Consider the following 27,054-nt stretch of genomic DNA (forward strand, 5'->3'; position numbering starts at 1 on the left):
TACGACAGATAGTAAACGACAGAAAAGAAATAGGACAACGAAGCGGAAAAGAGTGGCGCGCATCCGACGATACTCGGACCCGATTGCTTCGAGTTCCGTCGAGCAAAGACGAGCTGCGCGTCAACCGCGCATAGTGTACACAGTGCACAGCAGCAACCGCGAACGTCGATTCGGATATTAAATTTTCTCGCCACCGGCGAAGCAAGACGTATTTCCCAGAGGACGATGCCGATGCTTTCGGTGGGTCGCGCTCGCGCTCTCGCCCGCCGTTTTCCCTCTCCCGTCGCCCTCGTATTCCCATTTCCCTTTATCCGCGGCCAAAGTAATTGCACCGACTCAGAAAATCATCGTCGTTTAATTCTTTCGAGAATGCCGGATTCGTTACCGTTTGAATTCATTTGCGTAATTGCGCCGTATCCCGACATCGGTAGATATCTCGAGAACCAGGCTACCACCTCGTCGGCCGACTTTTTATATCGATCCCCTGGAAATCGGTGAGCCCCGGATTAAATTTCGCGGCGTCGATTCAACCGCCTGTAATTGCTTCGAAGCGCGTCTTCTCCCTTCGTACGGTTTAACGCCTCGAAATTCCCAGCGAATCCAATTCCTCTGTTCAACGTTCGCGCGCCAACATCCTCCCCGATGGCCGACTTTACAACCATCGCCCCATCGATTGTTCGGCGTCGCGTCGCGCTCTATCGACGAGTCAGCGCGGAGGAAGAAACCCTTCAAAGCTGGCATTGCCGGGAAGATGAGAGAAAGATCGACGCGCGCGATATCGCGAGCGAGCCACTGTGCCGCACGCCGACTGCTTATCAGAGAGCAAATGGCGAACCTTTCTGAAACGAAAGGTCGGGACATCCAAGAGCTGTCGAAAAATAATTAAACATCGAACGAGGAAAATGTCTGGTGCGCACGTTCGACGTGTGATTTAATTTCGAGGGAGATTTACGAAATACAGAATCAACCTTGTATAATTGTAATTAAATAAATAATCGTAATAATGAGTGTTCTGTGAAAATTGACAATGCCATTAAAAAATGTTCTTAAAGTATATACTTCCTTGCTAAAAAGTTGTTCACCTACATACTCACTCCGCGTCAAAATAATAAATTACCTCGAGTTGACGTATAATTCGCGTGCAAAGATAATTTTCTCCGCATCGTTCGAACGATTTCCACCACTTTTAACATTTGTCGGATAAAAAGTTCCTCGCGATAAATTTCAACTCCGCCCATTGCAATACAGCGCTCGGTCGCGAAGCAAACTGGTGCTAGAGATTTTGCCACGAACGAAGAAAGAAAAAGTCAAGAACGATGAAAATTTTAAAGAAGGATTTTCCTGCCAAGCGAATCGTAAGCGTAACCAAAAGCATAAGCATAGGGGTTCCAAGGACTCGGCCGTAAATACCGGTTTTAGTTGTCAGAGGTGATGTACGAGCTAAGAGATAGGAAACGAAACGTCGCCAAAGGACGCAAGGGGTCTCACACCCTCGATAACTCCGACCAACGACCATCGATATTATCTACCGAGGGGCAGAAATACGAATGACAAATCCGGAATATACGAAAGCCCGGCGATAAAAAAACGTATCGCTTGTCCGTGGCACGTCTGTAGCACGCGCCTTCCGTCGCGATTTTCTCCAGCTGCGACACAACCGCGGATCGACTGGATTCGAGCGAATGAGAGCGAAGCAGGGGATTGAATCTCGATCGGGCATAGACCCGGGTCGTGTCGCGGCGCAGTGCTTCGTTATCGAAGGTTAATTTGGTCGTGGAGCTCGTCACGGTAATTAATTTCGATTGGTATTCCGAATCGGCCGCGAAACGTCTCACTTCCGCGCGTGCCACCGATAATTACCAACGACGAACGAGGCTGATTGCCTAGAACTGCCAACGCGACAGAAGGGAAACGCGCCAAGGAATTCGAAAGTTCGTTGACCGAAATTTCGAGAGCCCGCGAGCAAACGGCCGACGGTAGATCGAGATGCTGGCTGAACCTCGAATAGATGGATGGACGGGCCGAAGGAAAGTAAAAACGAATACCGAAAAGTGCATATTTCCGCGGAAACTATAATTGCCAGTTAGTCCAGAAACGAAAACTCCAAACGAAAGACCATACAGATGCTCTTGTTGCGCTTGCGTATCTCTAGAGTCCGACGTTTTCGACTTTGTAGCAATTATTCCAGTTTCCCTGACTTTTCAGCGAATCTCAGACGTTGTCCGAGTTAACGAACACGAACCCTAATCAATTTCACGATATACAACCGATAAACTTTATATTACTGTGTCTAACACACTTTACGGTCTAAAGTTTCAAACGAAATAATAATTCACGAGTTGTTCAACTTTAGATTTAACCTAATTATTTAGACTTATCAAGTATCCTAATACTTACGAATATCGTTCGATACCTCTGCCTTAATTCGCATCACACTCGTTTGTCACACAATCGATACTTTCGACTGGAACAGATTTTCAATTCGCCACCCCAATAGACACTAGCTCGACTCGTCGATATTTTTTGCTCGTTCGAGGACTCGCAATGCAGTTTGTGCTTGGAAGAGCGTGCGTTGCGTCACGAAGGCACAGATTATCGGAACTCGTGACCGCGTCCCGATCAATTCTAACCATCCCTCCTATATGCACAGTTCTTGGCCATCGGAATTAGGACAATTCAAAACTTTCGATATTTTGCATCCTTTCAGTAAAATTGACGGGGGTTAGCGAATATCGATAACAAAGGAGTTTTGTCGATTACCAAGGTGTTATACACATACGGATAAGTGAAAAAAAGTAATTTGCGTTTCCTTCATTTGTCTTCGTTACAGCTCCTATGTTTTGCAGCTCGAATTTTGTCGCTAAGACGACGGTGTTTCTTTGCCTGCCATTCGGCGCATTCCGACGATACGATAGTAAAACATCGCACGGTCGCGACGAGAATAATGCTTTGGTGAGAAAATTTAAAAGTCTAGTCTTGTGCTGTGCCCGTGCGAGAAACGCGCGATTAATGGTGAACGCATTTTTTGGTCGCGTCTCAGTTTCGATGGCGAAATCGCCGACAGATAGGAAAGAAAGAAAATTAAGATTCGTTGTGAGAAGTTCCAAATTGGGAGGTTGCGAAGACGAGGAACGTGTGCCGGCGGAAGACGAAGAAAGCCTCGGGTGTCGCGTGCCGTCGCGTCTTCGCCTCGTCTGCTTTTCTCCGCTCCTTTTGCCCAGGCAACTCCGTTGTTCTCGGTTCGCGGCCATTTCTTTCGCTCGTCCCGTCGCGTCGCGTCGTTCCCCGACGAGTTATGCAACGAGGAGATGCCACCGTCGAGGAATGCCGTTAATTGGCCGAAAATAAATGCCGCCGTTGAACGTCTTTCTCTGCTGCGTGCTTGCATTCGAGCAATGTCGCTTTGCCTCCTCTCGTCTTGTTTCGACCCGTCCGCACTTTTCTCGCTCCGCGTCACCCGATCGGTGACTACCGACGGTTTTTTGACACCGAGACGACTTCGTTGTCGCAAACCGAGACCGCCGGAGACGCGAATCTCCGTCTCTGTATTTTAAAGATAGCTCGGGAAAGCGATAGACGCGAGACGTCTCCTATGCGAAACGACAACGACCGCGGCCCCAACCGTTACCGATAGATTCGAATCTATTTAAAGAACACGCGTTCCTCTTCGCAAAAAGAACATCTCGTCTAGACCTTGAAACGGCAGTCGGCTAAAGGTAGGATTTTCTATAAACGTCAGACGAAAGCTACGCGTCTAGACGCTCGTATCTAAGACGTTCGTAAGAATCTTTTTGCTGACAATCGTCTCGATTGCGGGCTGACGAATTACGAAGCCTCTAAACGAAAAGACACCGATGGTATTATAGACTGACCTATTTCAAGCCGTCGACATTCTGTCTTCTTATTTTCGACCTCGCATCTCCCTACTCGGTCCTTCTTTCGATCGAAGGAGCTCAGGTAAGCGACGAGCATTACGTCGATCACGTGGAACGGTTCTCCGGAGGATTTCGCGAATCCGACGACCCGTCAATTTGCCAGGCGTCACGTTTCTCTTTCTGCCGATAGGTCGCCGCCGTCCAACGACAAAGTGCTTTTCTCCCAACAGCCCCTTTCGTTTCCTCGAAAATGGAGTCGACCTCTTTGGGGAAAAAATTTACTAAGGCGTTGCGACTTTGCCTATTTCAACGTCAAATTGATTTTTCTTTCTAGCCAAAAAGTAAGAAGGTAAGGTATGAAAATAGAAGGAGAAGGAGCTGGGCAAATAAGAAGGAAAAGACGGACGTTTTCTTTATCCCGATACGATGCAACATATGGAAAAGCCGAGAAAAACACGATGGAGGCCGTTGCGGATTTACGAGCGTGAACGTCAACGTGTGGCGTTCGCATAGTTAACGATGGAACGATAAATCAATGCGTTTACCAGCCGGCGAGGGATGGACGCGCCTTGTAGATGAACCGAACGATATTTATGCAACGAACCGGTTGCGTATTCGTGGTTGGTTGAGTCGCATGCACGACCGCGTTCGCAACGGAGCGACGCGACGACGCGACGGTACGGTTACGATAGCCGAGTTCTCGTACCTCGTCGCTCCGCTAGGCTTCCAACGGACAGCCGCATTGTTTCGCACCCCTTCGCGCATATCTATCAATCTCGTTTCGGTTTCATCGGCGTTGTACTACGCCGCTCGAATGACTGGCAAATTGATTCCTGTCGTTAAACGACCCTATGAAATTACTGTCTATGGAAAATACAACGAAACGCGGTAATTCTCGGCTAATAAACGCATTCTCGCCCTTCGCGGTGGACTATCCTCGTCAACTTCTTGATCTGCTACCATGGAGCGTTATCCGTAACCCGTGATCGAAGATATCTCAGTTACCAAAATCATACCAAACACGATCATGTTTTTTCGCATACTCACGATTAAACAAGGACGATACTCGCGCTCGATGTTTCTCTCGTCCTCGATATATTTAAAAATCGAACAGGTCCAAGAGAGACGACAGATACATAGCGAGTAAGTAACTACCTTTCTCGATAAGAGTAACGTAGCGAACCCGAACACCAAAGTCGCATTTACTAACCGAAGATTACTGTATTTTCGTTTTAATTCGTCCAACGCGCGTGCATCGTAGAAAGAAGCCTCGATTACTCGCGCAGCTGGCACGGAGAGCTCTCGGTTATTCGCATCAAAGCTTCCGTTCTTGCCGGCTGTTCGTCTCGTTTGCTCTCTACCCGTCCCTTCCGGAATCTAGGATGATCTCTCCACCATAGTTTCCGCCTCTTCCCTCCTACTCCTACCGAGTCGGTCTTTTCAGCCGAACAAACCATTCCCTTTTCTCCCTTATACCGGCACTCTCGCGCATACGATGAAAATGACTCGAGGCAGTGGCTCGAGCTTATGCCAGCGAACGAGGAGCGAAATCGTGGCGACGCGACAGCAACCCGTGGAAACTTTTCTACCGACGAAACGCGACGCGCCGTTCGATTATAGGCTGCGTCCTCTAATTGCGCAAAAGTAACCCAGTCGCTCTCAATTGTACCAAATACACACAATTCAGAGATGTCTTCCTGTCGACGAAACTTTTAGTTAAGCCTATGGAACTCTGTGAAAGTTTGTGTTCTACGACGCTTGAAACGCGACCTACTATGCGAATTCGTACACGATGCATCGCGATGAAGAGAACCGTACAATGGCTAACGTATAAACAGGAAAGTTATGCTAAATTCAATTTGCACGCACTCACCAAAGTGTTTGGACGTTTTCCATAGGAACGGTAATGAGATATTACTGTATCGAAACAGCATTGTCGTATCGATGAAATTTAATTCGTTGGAAACTTTAGCGAAGCGACCGATGAAAATTATTCGACCGCTAAAACTTTCAAACGATCGGCTACCGATCATCGTGACCGTAATGTCGGAACACGCGTTGCGAGCGATGTTCGACGTTACGAAAGGAACACCTGAGCTTGATCGACGATAGCCAGAACGCTACGAGTTGAAACGGTTGGCTGGCACGCGATGCTTTTCGAACATCGATCCTGGCTCAGCTGACTTTCAGTCCAGTCGCGTGCCTTTCCTTACGGTTCGATACGGCTGTTTTCAAACGCTGAACACAATCCACGTAGAAGGAAGCGAAACGCGTAGGCGAATTGTCGCGGAAGGGTAGAATCGCAGAGAACGGTACACTGGAAATACTTGGGAATTTAGACGAGCAGTGACATCGTTAAAAGTCTCGAGTGCATCCCCTTTGATTTAAAATGCAAATTTTTGTCGAAGAAACGAAGGAAGCGGAAAGCTACGAGATTGTCGACCAAGCGACTACTATCGCGACTGTAAACTTTCCTCTCGTTTGCTTTCGGTACTTGCAAGACTAGCGTCGCGATAACCCATCCAAGAAGCGCGCTAACAACCTCTCTATTCGACATCTCGTCGTCGACTTTCCTTTCCTCTCTCCGACTCGCCTTTCTGTTAAATGCATTCGGTAACGAAAAGCCGATATTCGGCAGACAGACTCGTACTATCGGCAGAACTCGACAGCTCGTTTTAGAGACTTTGCCGATGGGCAGGTTGCGCGACGACGTCGACGAAACCACCTGCTTACGAGCCAGCCTCTGCTCGCAGAACCATCGTTGTTCGTTTTCCCTATCGAATTTCGATACCTATTTGCTGCTGCCAGTGGCGCCTTTGTTCCGTCTCTTCTTAAACGACGGTCCAACCACGGTAATGTCACGGATCAAATTTCTGTTTAGCACGTGTTACGCCAAATGCGATGGTCCTTGCGAGATTCCTCATAGTCTGGGCGCCAAGATCTACCCATTGTTACACTGACCCGCAACAGGCCTAAGGAGATACCATAAACCGAATCTGTTCAGTTCCATTTCTCTTCACATAAACATTTTCGGTTTACAGATGGTCCTCGTGTTTGTTGCACGCTCTTACCTATTACGGAGACAGCGGGTGTCTAGCGAAATAGCAGGCTTTTCCCATGAACAAGGATGCCCACGAGCCATATCTGATTTTCTTTGTCTTTACAACTGCATTTATTAACCAATGGGCATCGCGGATCATTACCCTCACTTTTCTACCGAAAAGTGTGGACGACGAATCCGCGTTCTGAGTTCAAAAGGGCACACCCACACCGAGCTTTCCTCCTTGATGGTACGAGACAGGTCCGAACAGTTCTTCTTGTGATCTTTTGTAATAAAAAACCTAACTCTGAAAAATAAATTCAATTTTCTACTGAATCTTTTGTAATCACTTTAAAAATTACGCGACAGTAACGTCGTCGCTCATCCGCGCGGTTTCGTTTTACGACGATTCAACGAGAAACTTTCTCGATCCTACGTCATACTACTTGACCAAATTTTTTCTCTGTTTTCGCTAATAAGAGATAGAGAAAATAAACGATCGAGCAGACGTCGATTAGCTCGTTCGCCAATTTGATCGGAAGGTTCATAAAGTTGGTATAAGCCAGCAGCATAATCGTGACAATCACGCCTCGTTGCAGTTACATCGCTGAAGAAATTTCAAAGTGTTTTGTATGTATAACAGACATAATATATCCATATTGAATTTCTATAAATGTTCAAAAACTTGTACTTTCGCGAGCCACTGTACGTAACTTTTACGCTTAATGGTTTAAGCATGAGAATCCAACGACAAGATTCGCGCAAACAAATATTATTATTATTATTATTATTATTAGTAGTACACTGGTCGAGCCCAATAATAAGTAGGAAAGAATATAATAATAAGCGGAATGAGAAAAGTAAGAAAAGAAAGTGAATATAGAAAAGACAACGAAATAAAATAAGAAAAAGGGGATGAGAAACGGGAAAAAGAATATTATTGGAAAGCTTTACGTGATGGAAGGATATTGTAGAGCTACATTTTATATGTGTTTGAAGCGTCCGAAGAGGCCGATATTTTCAGCGTATCGATTTGCTAATTTAATAATTCCATTTAATGGATCTCGGGTGCTGTAGCATATTTTGGTGCTTAACGGCCACAAATCAAAGAAGTTGATCAGGTCTTAACGCACGTGGTGGTGCATACAGGTTTATGTGCACCAAAAGGGATGGAGTTGATTTTGCTGTTAATAATAAATAAAAACGGATGATCGGTTACAATTTCGTGGATTTCGAGAGTAGATAGGCGGATGATATCTAAAATGGAAAAGTAGTTAGCCTCATTTATAAACAGCAAATCTAAGAAATTTCTGATGAATTCTCTCCAACAGAGATACGTATTTGTTGTATACGATATAATTGCGATCCAACTAATGAACCATAGAGAAATTTTAGAGTTGGCGCATTTGGGAATTCCGGAGACGCGCGCGTAGTGAACCCAAGAGTTTTCAACGATTCTTTGACAATATTAGAGCAATGTTTTGACAAATTCAAAACATGTATGAAAATATTCTAAGATCGTCGACCGCGCTAATCTCTGTCAAGATGAAATTCGATAGATTATAGCTAAGACAACTGGATTCGTTTGACTTTATTACTTCTTCTTTACTTTTACTTTATTCAAGTCCAATTTATTTAATACACACCAACTACAGAGCTTACTGAAAAGTCAGACTGTAATTATATAGCGTCGTGTTGGTTAGAGATCCGCTTAAATATTTTTAGATTTTTATCGAAGTATCCCAACGAACAAAAGCCGAAGCCGAATAAAATTCCCCAGAGACATTTTCCACTAAACGAGGACGCTGCCTCGTCCTTGATGTTCCAACGCTATTCCGCGAACTTGTTCGGAATATCGATGGAACGCCTGCGCCGACCACGGACTGAAGTATCTTAACGAACCGTATCACTCGTATGCTTCTCGCTGAGTTAATACAGCCTAATGATATCGCAACCGAGAATTTCAAATATTCCAAAACACGTTCTAGAAAACTCGTAGGAAGACGAAAGCAATTCCCTTCCCTAGATACGTACGTATTTTTGCTGACCGATCTCATCCTGAGGAAGTTCCAGGCGAGAATCGGTGACCTTCCATCACGACATCTCCTCGTTCAAATCGCCTGGAAACAAGTGTAAACGGCCAGGTTTCGCCCACACTGGCCGGACTATTGTCACGCCTGACCACTCTGATTCAAACCTCTCGAACATCTCTCATCGACGAATTACGATCGTATAATTAGTCTCCCTATAAAGCTACCATTGCGACACAGCTTTAAAGTCAGTCTAATTATACAAAGGATAGAAAACTTATTGTAATAGGGAAGCTGCAGTAACCAAATATTGTACTTCAAACACTTAACAATTTGTTAATAGAGGAATTAAGAAATGATAGATTTCTTTAGAGAGAAAGATGAAGGTTAAATCTGATACAGAAATTTCGATCGCACATGGAGAGGAATCATCGGTGATAAGTTCGACTCGGTCCACGAGTCGAGCGTCGAAGAGACGCCATCGCGTCGACGCCGCCGATAGTGGAGCTAGGAAAACATTCGCAGTTGCAAATTACTCGTGATACGCCAGCATTAAGCGTTTACGCGTGTGTTTCGCGTAACGGGGAAATTTACGAGATCGCAAGTTCGATTTACGAACCAGCGAAACATCTGTGCGGTTGGAAGTCGCTGGTGCACCGAACTCGTCTCGAGCCTCGACCAGAGAGAAGAAGCAGGAAACGAGCGGCGCGCGTGCCACGCGTACTCTGGCGCATCGTTGCACACAGGAAGCGGAACAAGAGGAGAAAAACGAGACCGAGACCGTGTCTTCTTTGGTCGAAGATTTCGCGATGGTGGCACTTCAAAGCGACGACGGCCGCGTAGAAACGGAGCTGGTCCGTTTCTTAGAACGCTTTACGAACCGTCGCGCCGCGAGAACTTCGGTCGCTTCATTTGCTGGATTTAGAATGAATTATCGGGGTATTAACGTTGCGCGGACAAGTAATGCTCCTCCACCGTACGATCTACGACGTACCATCCCATTCTCGGATCTTGCCGGTTTCCCTTCTTTGCACAGTGGCCTGGAAAATCGGATTTCGTAGTCAAAACCCTATTTTTTCAACTTTAACGTTTCAAAGAAATTTTTCTTTTACGGATTAACAACTTTATTTCTCCTTTCGAATAATTCTGTGGTCAATAGACTCGACAGAAATAGAAATCGACAGAATTTACGCTTAAAACGCCCTGCGCAATAATATACGTTCTCATATATACAAGCGTAAGCTTTTACGATCTTTATTCTTCCGTTTTTGTTTGCAAAAAAATGTTTTACGAGAAATCCAACGAAAACTCACTCACCGAATCGCTATTCCGTGTTCTTGTCGTGTTCGCGATACCTAAAACAAAGAAATGCGTATTCGACGACAATGAACATGATGTAGGCGCGTGAAAATAAATCATCGCGTAGATTCGGTTTTTAATTACCCAGTTGATCGAAAGGAGCGCTAGACTGCCTCGAAATGCGAAGGACCGATCGAAGAAACTTCCTAAAAATACGAACCGATCATCGACAGTTCCCGAAATTAACTATGCGTTGCAATAGACGATTTTCAATCGACAGAACACGATCGCGTTTCTTCGAGTAATTTCGTAATTAGATCACAACTTCTACGTCTCGACGGGAAGCTTGGTAACTCGTAAGCGTTTTGACAGGGCTTCGGGTCTTTTTCTTCGCAGCACAGCTTGTCAAAGCCAAAGCGATTAGCACGAAAAAGTGGTATGCGTTTCAAAGACCAAGTCGATTCGAGTTTCAAATCTAAACAGAGATCTAAATATAATCGAAACATCGGAAATGTTTCTCTTGCCTCTAACCGCTTTGCAAATAGAGTACAATTCTGAATTTTCTGCGCGACGGAACGTAGCGTAACCACGACATTCGCTTCGCTCTCGGGAATGTTTTTGTGACGGCGCGTCGCATTCGTTGTCTGCGTAAAATGATTACCAACGACCGCTGTCTCCATCTCTTGCCCCACTGCTATCGATCCTGCTTATTTATAGCGATACAGGAAAACGGGAATCCGGTCGTCGTACTTCAAGAAGTTTGCACACGACGAGTCTGGTTCGCGTGAAAATCGAGCTTGCCTCTTTCCATCTTCTGTCAAGTACGCGTTAGAAACTGCGTTGCGCCTATTAACCCCTTCAACCCTAGTGAAACGCGATACGCCCGAGTGAATGTTTCCGATTCCCTGTTGTTGGCCTTTTAAGGCTTGCCTTCTAAGGTTGGAAGATCAGCGAAGCAAGAAACGCGTCTATTAACGAGCAGTACTTTTAGAAAGCGACGATTCGCTCGAAACCGAAACCAGCGAGAAAGTTTCGAGTTTGCCAATCCCGTGGCTTCGGTTGCGGTCATCCCCGGGACTCCCCGAGGCTCTTCGAGATCGTGTCTGATCGAATCGAGCATGGAGTATCTACCACTAGGACGATTGACTCTTTGAATTAAAGCTAATTGTTGGAAACCACCTAAATATAGAAACGCCATCGATAATCCAGTATCGGATTTAATGCTGTGTTTCGAAGATCGTGTGGCGAAAAAGCCTAGCCGCGACCGAGAAAGAACAGTCAGCTGTCGCCACTGAAGCAACGTTTGACCCGATGCGCCACTGCAAAAGCTGCACGCGAAATTCCACCGAATAACGTCAGCTCTCCTGGATTTCCATAACAACGGCTATTGAAATTAACGTGAACTGTGCAGCCACTGAAAAATCTAAGCGACGTTTCTCGTACTATGACCTTACCGTGCTGGAAATTCGGTTCTTACGAAAATCTGGACATGTTGAAAGCGTCGTAAAGCAAAGAATTAACGGGATATTCTTGCGAGTGGTACTGGCGACTGACGTAGATGAAACGTGACTGGTATTGTGGGAAAATGCGGTGGATGCGAAACATGAAATCTCAGCTTCGACGAAGATACAAATGCTTAACGTGTGTACACTGGCTCATGAAAATATTTGAACATTTCCCATAGAAAATTTTCATGTTCCTATTGTACGTGTTATATAAAACGGAAAATACAAATCGCGTGCCAAGAATTACACACTGAGGCGATGGCAAGTATCGCCGCTTTCCTCCTCAACCTTCGTGTTTTGACTACGCTACTCCACGCCGCCAAAACAACCCACGATTTATCACCGATGTTGCATCGGAGAAACAACGAGGACAATGGGAAATCTTATCCACCGATATTTATCGATATGGTCGACGTTCTCGTTTTTGATTACTAAACGGAGGAACAGTGGTTTTAGCGGGTGCTTGCTTCTCTCGACAAACACAGCACCTTTTGAAAGTAAATCGAACAAGGATACGATAAAATTCTAACGAACCGCGAAATTAGCAACGTAAACGTAAACTTGATACGACGTGTAACCAGTGTAGGTGATAATAAATGGAAATACCGAACGTACACGTTACAAATTTACGTGTTATTATATTAAAATTATTAAAAATTTACTGGTCACCCCTTACCATTTTGCACAAAAACCTCAGAATAAAGACAATCGTGCAATTAATTTTTTCATAGCCTGTAACAGAAATTGTTTTTCTATTAATTATGGACCCTCATCGTGTAAAAGTGGAGTTAGTAGCTTAGTAACGAGAGCCAGCATTCATCATCTTTTTCGCTTCTCTGTTACGTTTGTGTCTGTTGCAGGCACCCTCGACGAGAGCGTTGGAAAACGTGTAGTTTCAAATGCAACCAGCGAATGTGAGTAGGACGAGCACTCGCGGCCATATTAACCTACCGAGATGGGGGTAAAATGTTCTCCGTACCTTCGAAACGAATCCGCCCTTCTTCGCAATCTTTGCTACAAAGCTAATGTTCGAGAACAATCCAATAGTCGCGGAGCCTGACGACGAATGCGCGACGGTTCGACCAGACAAAATCGCTACAAGCCTGTCCTCGCTACCAAGAGGAGCAGAGGGCCAAAAATGGTGAAAAGCAGAGGCAACTAAGCAAAATAACGCGCGATTTAGCAACTTGTATGCCAAGAGGCTGGGTAGCTCTCTATCCAGGGGACGACTTTCCATAAATCATAGCGACTCGTGAAACTGCTACGAACCGCAAGCATACTAATGAGAATGCAAATTTTGGAGCGTTACAGCTCTTTCTCTCGGATCTGGTGCTAACTCGCGCGTTTCATAATTCTCTAGGGAAATGGCATACTCCTTAACTCGCCTTTCCCTTCTTCCCCTTCATCGACGATCTTCTCTGTACATCGCCTTCATTGTCTCTACGTGCTCCTGTTCGGTATCGTAAACTTAACTTACGCCGCCAGCGAAGTTGCTTCGATAAACGGAAGAGTGTTCCTGTGCGCCTTCTCCTAGCTCGAATCCTTTAGCCGCCTTTCCCACGGTGGTTTCTCCTGCTAGTTCCTTTTACCATTGACGTTACACTTATCTCCATAGTTGGAGAAGGTTTATGTAGAACAACGCGACGAGGGAACGGCAAAGCCAATTTACTAACACGAACTCCGACACCGTTAGCGACTGTGTTAGCGATCGTGTTATCGTCTCTATCGAATCAATCGTCCTACTTATCTCTCTCTCTCTCTCTCTCTCTCTCTCTCTCTCTCTCTCTCTTTTCTTATCGAATGGCTCTAAAGCAATTTGCAACTTACCAAAGATAAGGTTTCCTCTGTTTTGCCCGATGTTGTCGTCGAACCGACGATATTTTAGATCGACCGTTGCTCCCGACATGCTCAATTGTGAACTACGAACGAACGTTTGTATAACTGAGATCCGAGAATTCGTTAAATTCGACGTTCGCATCTGCTATTGTATTGAAAAAAGTTGAAGAAGAAAGAAACAGTGGCACGAAGCAACCTCGTAACCTCCGACACTAGCTATCTATCTGTTTACACAAGAGCCTCAAAGACAAGATTTACGGAAGTTTGTAGTATCTAGGTGAATTTGACCGATCGTAAAGTCAACTTCTACATCTTTACGCGAGACATAAAAGAAGATTAAACGGCGAACGATCCGTGTCGTTTCACAACGTCTCGTCGAAAACGTCACAACATAAGCGATTGTTTCTACCGTTATGTATGTACTTGTATATGTATGTACTATATAAAATAGGTACCTATCTATACCTATATAAAATACCCATATGAATACCTATATAAAATACCCATATAAAATATAATATATAAAATAGGTATATAAAATAGGTAAATACCAAATAGGTCGTAAAATCTACAGGATAGGAAAAGTACGAATGTTTCAATGGTCGAAGCGATTTTAAGGGTTTCGAAGGAGATAAAGAGGCAGCTGGATAATTTTCCCAGAAAATGCAATTTATCGATTGCTTTTCGAGGTATGAAATTTTATTGCGCACAAATTGCAGGATAAACATTAGCGTTGCTACCTGTGTACTTCGAGCGAAGTGGTGGCAGACGCATTACGGTAACCGGGACTCGCATAAATTTTCCCGGTAAGAAAGCAGAAGCAGCCTTTTCAGCAATAAAGCGTACGCCCTACAAATGAGAAGCAGAGATAAGGGCAGCCGCGGCTAATGCGAGACGTGCTCGATTATTCACAGACGCTTACCGATTCAACCTCGAGTCGACGTTGACGCCGTTCTTGTGCTTGACGAAAAGCCGTCGTTGTCTTTAAGCTCACGCTCAAAGCACCTAATTTATAAGACAGTCGTCTGGCCCGAGCATCTTGACTTCTTCGGTACGACTGCTATAAATCTTAGAGAAACGGGCCTCGAAAACACGCCAACGAATAAAAAAGCTCCACTTTCGCGCCGTCGAAACTATTTCACCTTCGACTCTCGGAAAATCCGCATAATTTGTCAACCTTCCAATGGAATCTCGAAATCCCCTGCTTCAGGGGATATTGGGTACGTTCGTAAAACGATTTATTGGCTCAAAAGCGACTGTCGTAAAGCAAGGACACCGGCGATAACACGTACGCGGGCAACTTGCGGCCTGCACGATAGACAATGTCGCGGCGACGAATTTTATCGCTGATACGAACGATCCGATCCGATTCCGTTCGACTGCTCGGCTAAAAACATTTATCAAGATTCGTGAATTGTATTTTGTCCATCAAGCCGTAAAAACATACCTCCTATCACCGTTGTTTTGACCGAGCGAGTGGCCAAGCTACTTAATCAAAGGACCCTCTGAGTTTCAGGTTCGGAAATTTCGCAAGAATTCTGGAGGAAGACCTTTCTCCATTTTTATACATACGATAAAAGCCATCCTCGTCGTTTGCGAAAATGTATTACGGATAGTCATTTGCAGCGAAGGTCCATTTCGGCCAAGCACAATCTCGCTCCTAAGAAATATACGCTATCGTTTGCCCCGAGGAGAAACGAAAACCCGCAAAAGGACCGATATATGTATAACCGTTTCTGAAAGATCACGGGCTCCTAAACGATAACGCAATGACGTCTTCCGGTTTACAACGCATTGCGACGTTCTCGGAAAATTTATGCAAAGAAATCTGATTTCCTTTAACTTGTAAATCGTACGATATGCGTGTTAATATCCGCAGATGATCTAGATGATTGCGAATAATCGTGAAACGTACAAAAGAAATATACAAAATAATTGTGTAGATTTGATAGTTAAAAAGTTACTGATTCTACGATTACAAAAGTTTCTAATTAAGGATCGACTCGTTAAAACTACTAATTAATTAACTGTATAGACCAAAGTATGCATAAAAAAAAGTGATTAGTGCCATGATTAAGCGTGCAAAAGATGGTCGAGCGATCGAGAAATGGAAGAACCCAGCTGCCTTGCGTTTTTATGTAAAACAACGGAATATCGAGAGTATAGTTAGCTCCGTCTCAGCGGAATGCTTCTAGGAGCAAACGGCTTTTGCCCAACCGGTGGAACTCGAAGCGAGAGATAGAGAAACACAAGGGGAAAAGGACTCTTTCCACATGACGGAACGTACCCAAGAGGAAACACGTAAACCTAAGCCATTCCAAATAACGAAAAGAGCTGCCAAGGGTGCGTGCCAGTTCGTTTCTGACTAACTTCAACTCACTTCACGAGTTAATATCCCTGGTGATTATGTCGCATCCAAAACTATTATTCGTCCCAAACTATCCGCTCCTTTTGCTTTTCGAAGGCTTACGCGTGTTATCAAGCGTCCAATATATAGAACTATGATGGCCAAATTACAGATTATGCACCACATGCGGCTCGTATATTCTTATATAGCACTTATCTACGGTGCTGACGATATAATTTGTCTGTAGGATTTAAAATATTTAGATAATAATTCTATAATGTTTATATTTGTAATAATTATATTTGGAAGAATGGAAATTGATTTATAAGATTATAAATATTTTTGGACAATAGATGGTCCGATTATCGTAGAGACAGTTGCAATTATAGAAAAACGACTTTAACTGAAAATCTTGGAATAATACTTTGAACATTCGAAATCATAAAAGTTACAAAACTCAAACTGGAAATTCTTTCAATCGATATTCGATAAACTAAACCACGAATATCTCTGAGAGATAATCGTAAACTGTATTACCATTTCCCGGTTGACGAGGGAACTCGGTGTTACGAAAAGCCTACAAACCAGATCATGCATTCGATATCCTACTTTAACGACGTATCGCCACGCGACAACACGCGAACTCATAATTTCCCATTCTCATTCGAACAATAAAACCTGCGGCAATGTTCGTCTCTTCGTTGCGTCGTGTCCCACTAATCAAAAACGACACAAGTGATACATCAGCCATAGCGATTAGTTTCTAATCGTAATGTTGTATACACGTATCGCACCCTTTCTATAGACAATTTCAAAACCACATCGATCACTCCGTAGTACATATTTCCTATGTTTCCGAGGTAACTCACTATTAACGAATCGTTCAAAACGAGAGGCATTGTGATGAGAATCGTGGAGGAACAAAAACAACATCAAGCTTCTTCCAAAGTTCTAAACGTGATTTCGAGTTTGTAAACACTCTACGTAGATTTGTCGCGTGTAAACTAAACAACTTGAGAGAAGAAGAGTTGAGAAGAGAAGTTGGGGTATAGAGACATCCGTTTGCTTACCCTTTGACAACCCCCACGACGTTGACGATGACAAAACGATGAGGACGATGACGATGAGAACGATGACGATGACGATGATGATGACGATGGTGATGACGATGACGATGACGAAGAGGATAACGACGATGAAGATGAGAACGGTGATCGCGACGACGACGACGACAACGACGACGACGACAACGACGACGACAACAACGGCGACGACGACGACGACGACGACGACGACGACGACGACGACGACGGCGACGACGACAGCGACGACGACGACGGCGACGACGACGACGACGACGACGACGACGACGGCGACGGCGACGACGACGACGACGACGACGACGACGACGACGACGACGACGACGGCGGCGACGACGACGACGACGGCGGCGACGACGACGACGACGGCGGCGACGACGACGACGACGGCGACGACGACGACGACGACGGCGACGACGACGACGGCGACGACGACGACGACGACGACGACGACGACGACGACGACGACGACGACGACGACGACGACGACGACGACGACGACGACAACGACGACGACAACAACGGCGAAGCCGACGTCAACAACAGCAACAACAACGACCGCTCGTCTAGGGCACTCTCAAAATTCTCTGAAACAAATGGAAATATTTGGTTAAATTCTTCAAACGCGAAACATTTGTGCTCGAGGATACTGTTCGTGTTCTTTGAGTTATCGTTGGTCGAAAATGTAGAATTCGAGAGAGTCCACGGTTAATAAAACTACACGAAACATGAAAGTCCAAGCTAAGTTGAGAGACAACTCCAACTTATCGCGTCGAATAAATCGTACGACGACGACTACGACGACGACGACTACGACGACGACGCTGACAACGACGGCGACGACGGCGACGAAGCCGACGACGGCGACGAAGCCGACGTCAGCAACAGCAACAACAACGACCGCTCGTCTAGGGCACTCTCAAAATTCTCTGAAACAAATGGAAATATTTAGTTAAATTCTTCAAATGCGAAACATTTGTGCTCGAGGATACTGTTCACGTTCTTTGAGTTATCGTTGGTCGAAAATGCAGAATTCGAGAAAGTCCACGGTTAATAAAACTACACGATACATGAAAATCCAAGCTAAGTTGAGAGACAACTCCAATTTATCGCGTCGAATACCTCGACAACTAAACAACCACACTGCACTATATAATGCTACTTCAACGATCGAACGAGACAGAATTATCGTGCCTATGAAGTACTACTTTTCGCTAGTTTTGATCTTCCATTACTATAAAGCATAGTGTCAACTAGATGTTTGTAAATATTTAATATTGGAATCTTTTTTGATGAGTACATGTTTCCAAAGTTCGGCCCCAACTTTTTGGAATACTCAGTATAGGGAAGCTATTTCCTGTCGTATCAATTTACAGAAAACCTTTCAATCGTTTCCAAGCGATCATTTTAATTTTAATTTTTATACAGTTATGAGTAGTCGAAGGTGAAAACGGAAAAGTGGAAATTACTTGCGAATGAAAGACTCTTGTCTGGCTTCTGTATGCAATAGCATGCACTTGTCTATCCAGACCGTATCTAATTCAAGTCACTCTACGTAATCTATGTTCGAGGGAAAAAAATTCTGATATTTCAGAAAAGTTTCAAGTTGTTCGAGGACTTTGTAATTCCTACGGTTACTTCGTAACACTACCGAGAAGCAAACAAATTCAACGTACATGTACATCAGGTCATCAAATAAATTCGTGCTCTAATAATTATATATTTATAATCTCCGGTGTTCATAACGTGTTTTATGAAGTATTGTATTTTAGAAATCATAACGAACCTGAAAGATTCTACATAAAATAAAAATGAACCACACGGACTTATCAGATGATCTAATAGGTCCAATTGTGGGTTCTTCGATGCTAGTCGACCGAGGGAGGAGCAAAACTTTCGTGAAGCTATAAAATGTGGTGAAACGCATAGCGGCTAAAAAATTGACCGTCGAAGCAGGGAAACGAGAACGAGCCAACAACGGCGCCAGGGTTATTTATACCGAGACGACCTTTGACGATGTCGACGGTGATGCTCAATGAAAATCTTTCGCACCGTCAACCAGACGCGGAAGAAGAGCACGCGAGACATTCTCGGTTCGTGTGGCGCCACGATGCCACCCTAAATGTCATTCCCTTGGACCACTTCGTTTGCCAGACAGCCATCGATACTCGCCCAACGTCTTCTGCAAATTCCTTTGCCGCTTCTTTTCTCGATGGGTCGCCTGCTTGGCTACCACTGGCGCGGGCGCCCCAACCACATAAAAATACCGCGAATCTGCTACCAAAATTTCCTCTCTTCAACATACTATCCACTTCCCGAACCACTGACAAATATTGCATAACGACAATGATGCACACGAATACGCAATTGCCGCCAAATCTATTTTCATCGGGGTACCTCGTAGGCGTGTCATATTATACCTTTGGAATCATATTCGAAACAATGACCTCGTATCTTTGATTTGTCCTACCGTGAGGTGCATAACAATGTGACAAACACGAAGCGTTTATGTTTTAATTAACACGCGATCCGCTCAAAGTAACGTAATAAATGTGCAACTTTTAGAAGCACAAGAAAGAAAAATAGTACAAAAAAGTGAAGCAAAATAAAAATGAAATACAACACGGCTCTTTTGAATCCTATCGCTAAAGATAAATGTGGCGTCGCTAAGCGTTAACGAGGAAAGAATGGCGACGGGGTGCGCCCAAAGAGGGAGCGAAAGATCGCGTGCCTCGTCAGCGAAAGTTCGATACTTAATTGAAACAGCCGAGTAAGCGAAGCTTTTGCTTAGGTGCACAGTTACTGTTCCGGCTATAGTCTTTCGTTTTTCTCAACAATCGTCCAGCCAACCATCTATTTCGGATTCGAACTATTCGCTCGTTGTCACATCTAATATTATCGCCTTCGATGCATTTCCAGTGTATGTCACATTTCGTCTTATTTCTTTCCAATCGATCAACATCTGCTATATGGGAACAAACTACGAATTTATCACGAGGACATGATTTTTGTAAAATCGTCCTACGTCATTGTTCGCTGTCACTCGGTGAAAAACATATTATTATCACAGTAACTCTACGCACTTGTCTTTGACATTGCTAAGTTATCATTGCTAAGTATAAGTATGACATTCATCTTTTTTCGTTTTAACATCACGATACCGGAGATATCACGAGTCCAGTCGGATATCTCGAAACGCAACGAACTTTGATCGAATGCGGATATAAGCTTTTGCCGAGCAAATACAAACAGAAATCGAATATCGCGTAGCTTTGCATCGCTGCAATTCCATTCCGACCAAGATCACCGTAACGTTGACTCTTTGCATTTACGCGCCCGAAAATTTTTCACAGAAACTAATCTATCGAGTCTCCATCTTCCGATACAGCCCATCCTCGATGTCGATCTCTTTCTCGATCAAGAATATACATATTTACATTTCATCGAAGCTTCCGATTCTTTCATATTCTTTTGAATATCGATCCAAACATCGGAAAGGTTAAATATATTATCGGTAAATAAAAAGCTACGTATATATTCTAATAGGATCGAAATGGTTAAATAGAAAACAAAGGAATAAAAGAACAGACCACCGCCAGGCCAGTTGCGATTTGTCTTTCGATGACCACGAGCGGGCTATTACAGAAACATATCCACCTTGATACCCTATGCTCTACCACCATTTATAATCGGACGATGCGACCAAAGACGAGATATTAATTATCAGGATAGCGATTTATCGTTAACGCCGCGGCGAACTACGACCGAACCAGATAATGTCCCTCGTTTGTCACGCCGGGCTCCAACCTGACGATGATCGCCATCCTCGAATAACGAGCAGTTGGAGCAGCGTTTTGCGCTTTTCAAGCATTCTCCGGTCTCTCCTCTTTATAGCTGTCTTTGTAAACAATCATGGATTATTATATTTTTATAATTAATTATAATTAATTATATTTTCTCTCCTTTATTACACAAAAGAGAGAAACGAGAACAATGAACGATACGAACTGGCAGAAAGATCGAAAAATAGGGATGTATGGTAGACGTAGTCGATAAGCGAGCGGATTCGAAGAAGGAAGAAATGCAGGAAGTGAATGGAGATGGAAAGAGCGAGGCAAGGAGGGAGGGAAAAGTGGTAAAAGAGGAGTGAAAGAGAAAGCTCCCAGCATTGTACCAATTCACGACGTTAATGCGGAGAGTGTTCTAAAGAAGGGCGAAACAATGGTAGCACTCCACCGGCTCTGATTCTCCTTTTCTACGACGCTTCGAGCAACGCTCGACGTTTCACGTTCGACGTCCGTGCATGCGCCATCGCCACCGCACGTGCACAGTTACGCGAGCTTAACGCTTTTATAGAATGTAGAACCTTAGTTGGCCATCGTTACGCGACCAAATCCCCGATTAAAGTACTTCCTACGTTTGCACGTAACCAGATCAAAGTATAGTAAGCTGATGTTCTACAAGATATAATTTAATACAAAGACTACAGGAGATGTTTTTATTCGATAAAAATAGAAAATAGTGTACACTGCATAAATTTTTCATATATCATCAGTAATATATATTTGTGCGACTATATGTTGGTAACGCAGCATTAGAGTCAAACAGAGGAAAAACCGCGATAATTTTCAGAATGGGCTAATAACTAGGAAATGTCTGTTTGATAAGTAGCCTGCCGGATTTTCAAAATTGTTACATCGCAAATGTAAAAAACGTCATACGGTTTTCTTTTAACTAACGAGCAGAGAAAATTGAATTTCTCTCGAAGCATTAACGTAATCGAGCTAAGCCTGCGAAATATCTTTCCGCATTTTCTTGGAGCTGGCGCACGCAATGTGCTAGACGCGCTACTTAAACGTCATCGTTTCCGTCCTCTCGACGTTCATATTGCCCACTTCGCGGTGCGGTGCATCGCTTCATCGTCGCCGTCATCGTCGTGGTCGTTTCTCCGAGAATAACGAGTCAACGAGGCCTGACGAGAACGACCTTCTTGCCTTTGAGAGACTTTTAGCTTACGATTTTACAGCTTCGTGAAATCGTGCCTCGATTTCCTCGTTAAACGTTGCGAAATTTCGCTCGTTTAACGTAACATTATTGCGTCGCCAACGAAACGACGACAAAATGTAATCGAGCAACGTAACAGCGCGCATGGAGATTCGTCGCGAACATTGTATCAGTGTAACGAAGGCATTTTTACCTAATTGAATTCCCAAATATCCTTATTTAACTCGACGTTATCTCCTACGGATGCTACGTTTCTCTAATTCGCTTCTTAAGTAATCGATATAAAGGCGATGAAACATTTTAAAGGTCGTTTCTTTCATATTAAGGAAATAAAAAAAATCCTTTATTTTTCTAGTTCTTGAATTTTTAATCCTCGTTAACGAGTCAGTATGACGACAGTAACGAGCCCTTCGACTTTTTCTCATTCGTCAATAGCGCTCGAGCGATTGTCAAGAGGGACTATTTAGGCTTCGTGGCCGCAAACGAGGACCAATTGGATACAAGGACGGAATAGCTAAACCATCGTCGTGAAAATTATTACGAGCGACGAGGTTGCGCGTAACGTGCCCAAATGGAATTTCAATAGGGGAACTACTCCCACTCTTTGCTAGGAATCTTTATTTCGACCTCCACAAGGTCGATCGTTCCATAGATTCATGAGACATTGGCCCTTTGAAACTTTCTTGAAACGATCAAACTTCGATCTTGTATAGATCAGCGCATAGCGATATCAATGTTATTCGATGAAACGCTTGTAGTCAAAAAATCACGAAGACGTTCGATCGGCCGAACGTCGAACGTTTCGGTTTGGACAATGGCCAAGGACGTGTTGCTTAATCTCGCGTCAACAACGAAATCCGGCGAGGTTGCTCGTTCCCAATGCAGCCCCGTGACCGACAACGCCAAGAGGTTAATAATTATGCGCGATTACGCGAGGTAAACATCGGGAATCGATGCACGTAACGTCGACGCGACGTCCCGATCGAATAGGTATAAAAGGGGGCTACCATGATGTTTCGAGCATCAATCGATTTTCAACCAAGCTTGTCCAAGCATCTCCTCAACAATCTACAAAATGAAGTGCATCGCAGTGAGTAAACTTCTAACCCATTTACCGTCAGCGATCTGATTCACAATAACTGTTCTAACTAACGATATTTTACCCTAAACTTTGTATCGTTTATCGAAACTTTGCCATACAAAATTAGCTTCGAAGTTAAAATTCGAGTTTACAAATGTGTCCGTTCGAAAGCATATAATCGGTTTTAGTCCTCGTATAATTAATTCTTTCTAGAAATGAAAAATAGAAAATCGTTAAATAAAAATATTATCTCAAAATTGACGATTGACCATTTAAGTGAATTTGTATTCACTGGTTAACAAGAGTAAGGCTACGATTATGGTTACAGTGAATGTGTATCCTGACAAATGAAACGTTCCGAGACCAGAATGCATATCTCTATCGACAGAAAGACAGTTCGTCAGAACACGCATCTAATCATAATCCAGCTTTAATACACATCGGTAAACAGAGGCAAACGAATGACGATATTAATGACTTTCTCGCAATTTTAGGCTATCGTTTTGCTCGCTCTGGTCAGCGTAGCTTTAGCGAAACCCTTGGAAACGGAATCCATCGAACCGGTGAAGGCCGAATCAGTGGCAGCGGAAGCTGAAACCGCGGTTCGGGATAAGAGAGGACTCCTGTTGGGCGCAGCTTACACCGCACCCGTCGCTTACAGTGCAGCCTATACCGCTCCGGTCGCCTACACGGCTGCTGCCTACAACTATCCTTACGCCGCGTACACCGGCTACCCCTACTACGCCGCTGCCTACTCTGCACCCTACTACGTTGTCTAACCATCTACCCAAACCACCTATCTACATTTCGGACCTAATCACGACGACTGCACCGATCTCGACAGCTCTGCCGAGAGCTTTCCAGACTTGATCGAGATGCATGAACGATCACGTCGAAGGGTGCTCCGCATCGCACAACACCCTAACCAAGACTCATCAACTTCGACAATATCGGCTCGAACTGAAACACAATTGCTGAAGCAAACATAATAGAGTATAACATTGTTTGTTACTGTGAACACGCGTTGATACGACTACAAGATGCTGGCATCCTTCTACGCTTTACTAACAAACTAAGTATGCATAATTGTACGTGTACATGCATTGCGCTGTATATAAAATATGTAATAAAGTAGCAAAGCATAAAAAATTTCTCCACGTATTTTAGCCGAGACTCAACTCCAATTCCGAATAAATTCAGAATCAACTGCACAACAATTGGTAGACTGTATATAGACACTAATGTTGACACAATTTTTTATTTTTATGAACGCAGTTCATTTTATAAATTTCTAGATAACTCGCTTGGTCTGCATAAATAATTAATTTGTTAGAAGGTAAATATAAGAGACAAACAAAGTATGGAGAAAAATAACGTACCAAATATTCTCAGGGCTTCTGGCCATTCCAGATAACCTAGTGTGACTCAACGAGTAAACGCACCTACATATTTTACTCGCCAATTCTGCACGAGTGGTGTCGCTTTCGGTCGAGTAAAGGTGAGAAGTAACTGAGAATAAAATTGGTTTCTTTTATCAGCGCTGTTTCAACCATACGTACATAGGTACTAGAAAATATGAACACGTTGCTGACATTTATTTACTCGGCATCAAATAAATAATTCACAAGAGTGCGCGACGATGGAAACGGTAGATTCTTTTCTTGGCTATCCCTCGAATACACTAACATCCATCGAAGGTATACATATATATATAAGCGCAGTAACACGTTACAAAAATCTGCTCTCCTCTATATATCCTTTTCTTATCTTGATCGATTTGACATAAAACAAATAGTTACGCACAATTAATGACGCTAAACAAGAAGAAAAGATTTTCTATCGCACAAAGACATTGCGATTTCTCTTTGCTACGTTTGTGAGTTTTCTCGACGACGAACGGTGCGATTAATTTCCTTCGAATACCGATTAGGAGTGAGACGAAAATCAAACGGCATAACGAAGGGTCGAAACGGGTCCTGTTAGTGCAAGTTGGCAAACAAAAGCCGGTAGTTAACGCAATTGTCCCCGGGGATCCTTCGGCCGAAGCCGATTAAGCTCTGACCGATCTTTGATGCCAAGTAATTAATGGAATCCAATCCAGCGTCCACTCGCAGTTGCTCCCTCCTTGCTTTCGTTCTTCCCTCTGTTTCGGCACGGTGCCAACTTCTCCCTTTACCACGACAATCCGTTCCTTTCATTTCACTTGCTAAATCCCCCTAATTCGAGTGAGTTTATAATTCTAAACTACAGCCTTTCAACGTCCAAAACTAACATTTTACGCAAACGCCGGTTCTGAAAGGTGTAAGTACCAGCAGCTCTTTCGTTAACTGCGCGATTAGATATAACGCATATCGCGCGTGCAACTATTATCCAATCAGAGTACAAGCGTTGCGCATTTCCGTGCTACACGTGACCCTGCCGATAGACAATGAATATTCACTGACCAAAATATCAAACGCGTGACAAATTCATCGACAGGGACACGCGACCAGTTATTTTTTATACTTCTCCCGAACTCAACATGAAAATCTTGATAAAATCAACGAATCACCTTTGAACCAACGTCCGAGCAAACAGCTAACTATCGTAAATCTTGTTTCAGAACAAAAACTATACTAGTGTTGAAAAGTATCCGAGCAGTCACTTATTTCGGACAAGAGGATACTTATGAACTGTAGCGCATATGTATATCGCGAAGCTTTCCAGCAATTACGTTTCATGTTGCCTGTCCGACTGAAACGAGGCAAGAGGCACGATTATTCGCGCAGAAAGAGATTCGAGGGTTCGATGAAAAGAGATTGCTACCGGAGACTTTGTGGGAGCGCGTAACATAGGAGACGCATCCATTAATTAGAAAACAAGCTATGCATCGAGCAAATACACCAGCCAACCCCATTTGATTCAGCCTAAGTGCGGGCTAATTATCGCATTTGTGTATAGGAAGCAAACACACAGTCTCTTGCTACAGTGATCTCTCCTGATTACATAGAACCAACGCGAAACATCGAGTCATAGTTGTATCAACGATTCATGCATGCGAACCTATGGAACAACGCGACAAACTTATTCGCTGATTTTCCAAGTAGCCGATAGTAACTTTCATCGTGAATATCGGTTGCGTTATTAATCCATTGGTCTTTTATGCGAATCTAGTGATCTTCAAAGTGGTTAGATTCCTTTGCCGTTTGGCACTCGACGTTCTACGCAACACATACATTTGGAAAATCTCGCTTTATCGAAATCGGGAGATGCGTAGAATGATACGTAGCAAAAGCTTCAAAGAAAAGGGATAATAGAATGAAGAACATAACAAATGACGATTAAATAAATAAAAATTTAGATAAATAAAAGACGATTTACATTACATGTGAATCGAGCATCGGATCCCGGAATAACGGGTACTCGAATACGATTTATTTAAAACAGTCCTACCTTAGGAATCTATCTTATAGTATATCAGGAACATGTGCATTAGGTGGTTAATTTCTGGTGCATTAGAAGGAGAACCACGAGGCCGGACTCGAAAATTTGTCTTTCTCGACCCGTATATTGGATACATTAAGCGAATATTCATTACGCGTAAAAAGCTTCTGCTGTATTTCCCTCGGTTTATACCTTTAGGCTGTATGATGTACTATTATTTAATATATATTTGTAAACTCCCTATAGTTCACGTGGGATAGGGACTCTTTTTGTTTCACGGGTAGCACGACTCTTTGTTTTACGGACAGAGCGACCCACTTAGGGTTTTACGGACAACCATTTTTGAGAGACACTCTTTTCCCAAACGGACGGACAAAGAGCAACATTAGAGCACAGAATAACCATTTAAAATTTTGAAGACTGACGGAGAAAGATCGATAGCTCAGGACGTTGAAAATCGATTCTCGATTTTCAGACTTCAGAATCGATCGCCTGAATTATCCCAAGATTTACG

The 27,054-nt window shown here is 43.7% G+C and overlaps 2 protein-coding genes and 1 long non-coding RNA gene across 5 annotated transcripts in view; 1 reads left to right on the plus strand and 2 right to left on the minus strand.

Moving 5' to 3' along the window:
• Positions 1 to 27,054, minus strand: part of Bsk (mitogen-activated protein kinase dJNK) — a 40,010-nt gene that overhangs the window by 8,270 nt on the left and 4,686 nt on the right. The window contains exon 1 of one of the 3 annotated variants that reach the window (XM_072001032.1): positions 17,003 to 17,169. The exons of 1 other annotated variant lie outside the window; for it this stretch is intronic. Coding sequence is in view for 1 of the 2 variants with exons in the window: in XM_072001030.1 (XP_071857131.1) it covers positions 8,950 to 8,972 (23 nt within the window). In the remaining variant the exon portion in view is untranslated. Of the gene's footprint in view, positions 1 to 8,949; positions 8,988 to 17,002; positions 17,170 to 27,054 lie in introns of those variants that run through there. One more of the 3 variants, XM_072001030.1, reaches the window with a different exon arrangement.
• LOC139986047 (uncharacterized) lies at positions 14,270 to 16,994 on the minus strand. Its single transcript, XR_011799550.1, has 2 exons — positions 14,508 to 16,994; positions 14,270 to 14,434 (listed from the first exon to the last, which is right to left on the minus strand). It is a non-coding gene; the product is annotated as an uncharacterized lncRNA (long non-coding RNA).
• On the plus strand, positions 22,970 to 24,269 carry LOC139998517 (uncharacterized). Its single transcript, XM_072023126.1, has 2 exons — positions 22,970 to 23,126; positions 23,612 to 24,269. The coding sequence occupies exons 1-2, from the start codon at positions 23,112 to 23,114 to the stop codon at positions 23,894 to 23,896; spliced, it is 300 nt and encodes a 99-aa protein (XP_071879227.1). The 5' UTR covers positions 22,970 to 23,111; the 3' UTR covers positions 23,897 to 24,269.

Source organism: Bombus fervidus, chromosome 3 (genome assembly GCF_041682495.2).
Source record: "Bombus fervidus isolate BK054 chromosome 3, iyBomFerv1, whole genome shotgun sequence".
NCBI lineage: Eukaryota > Metazoa > Arthropoda > Insecta > Hymenoptera > Apidae > Bombus > Bombus fervidus.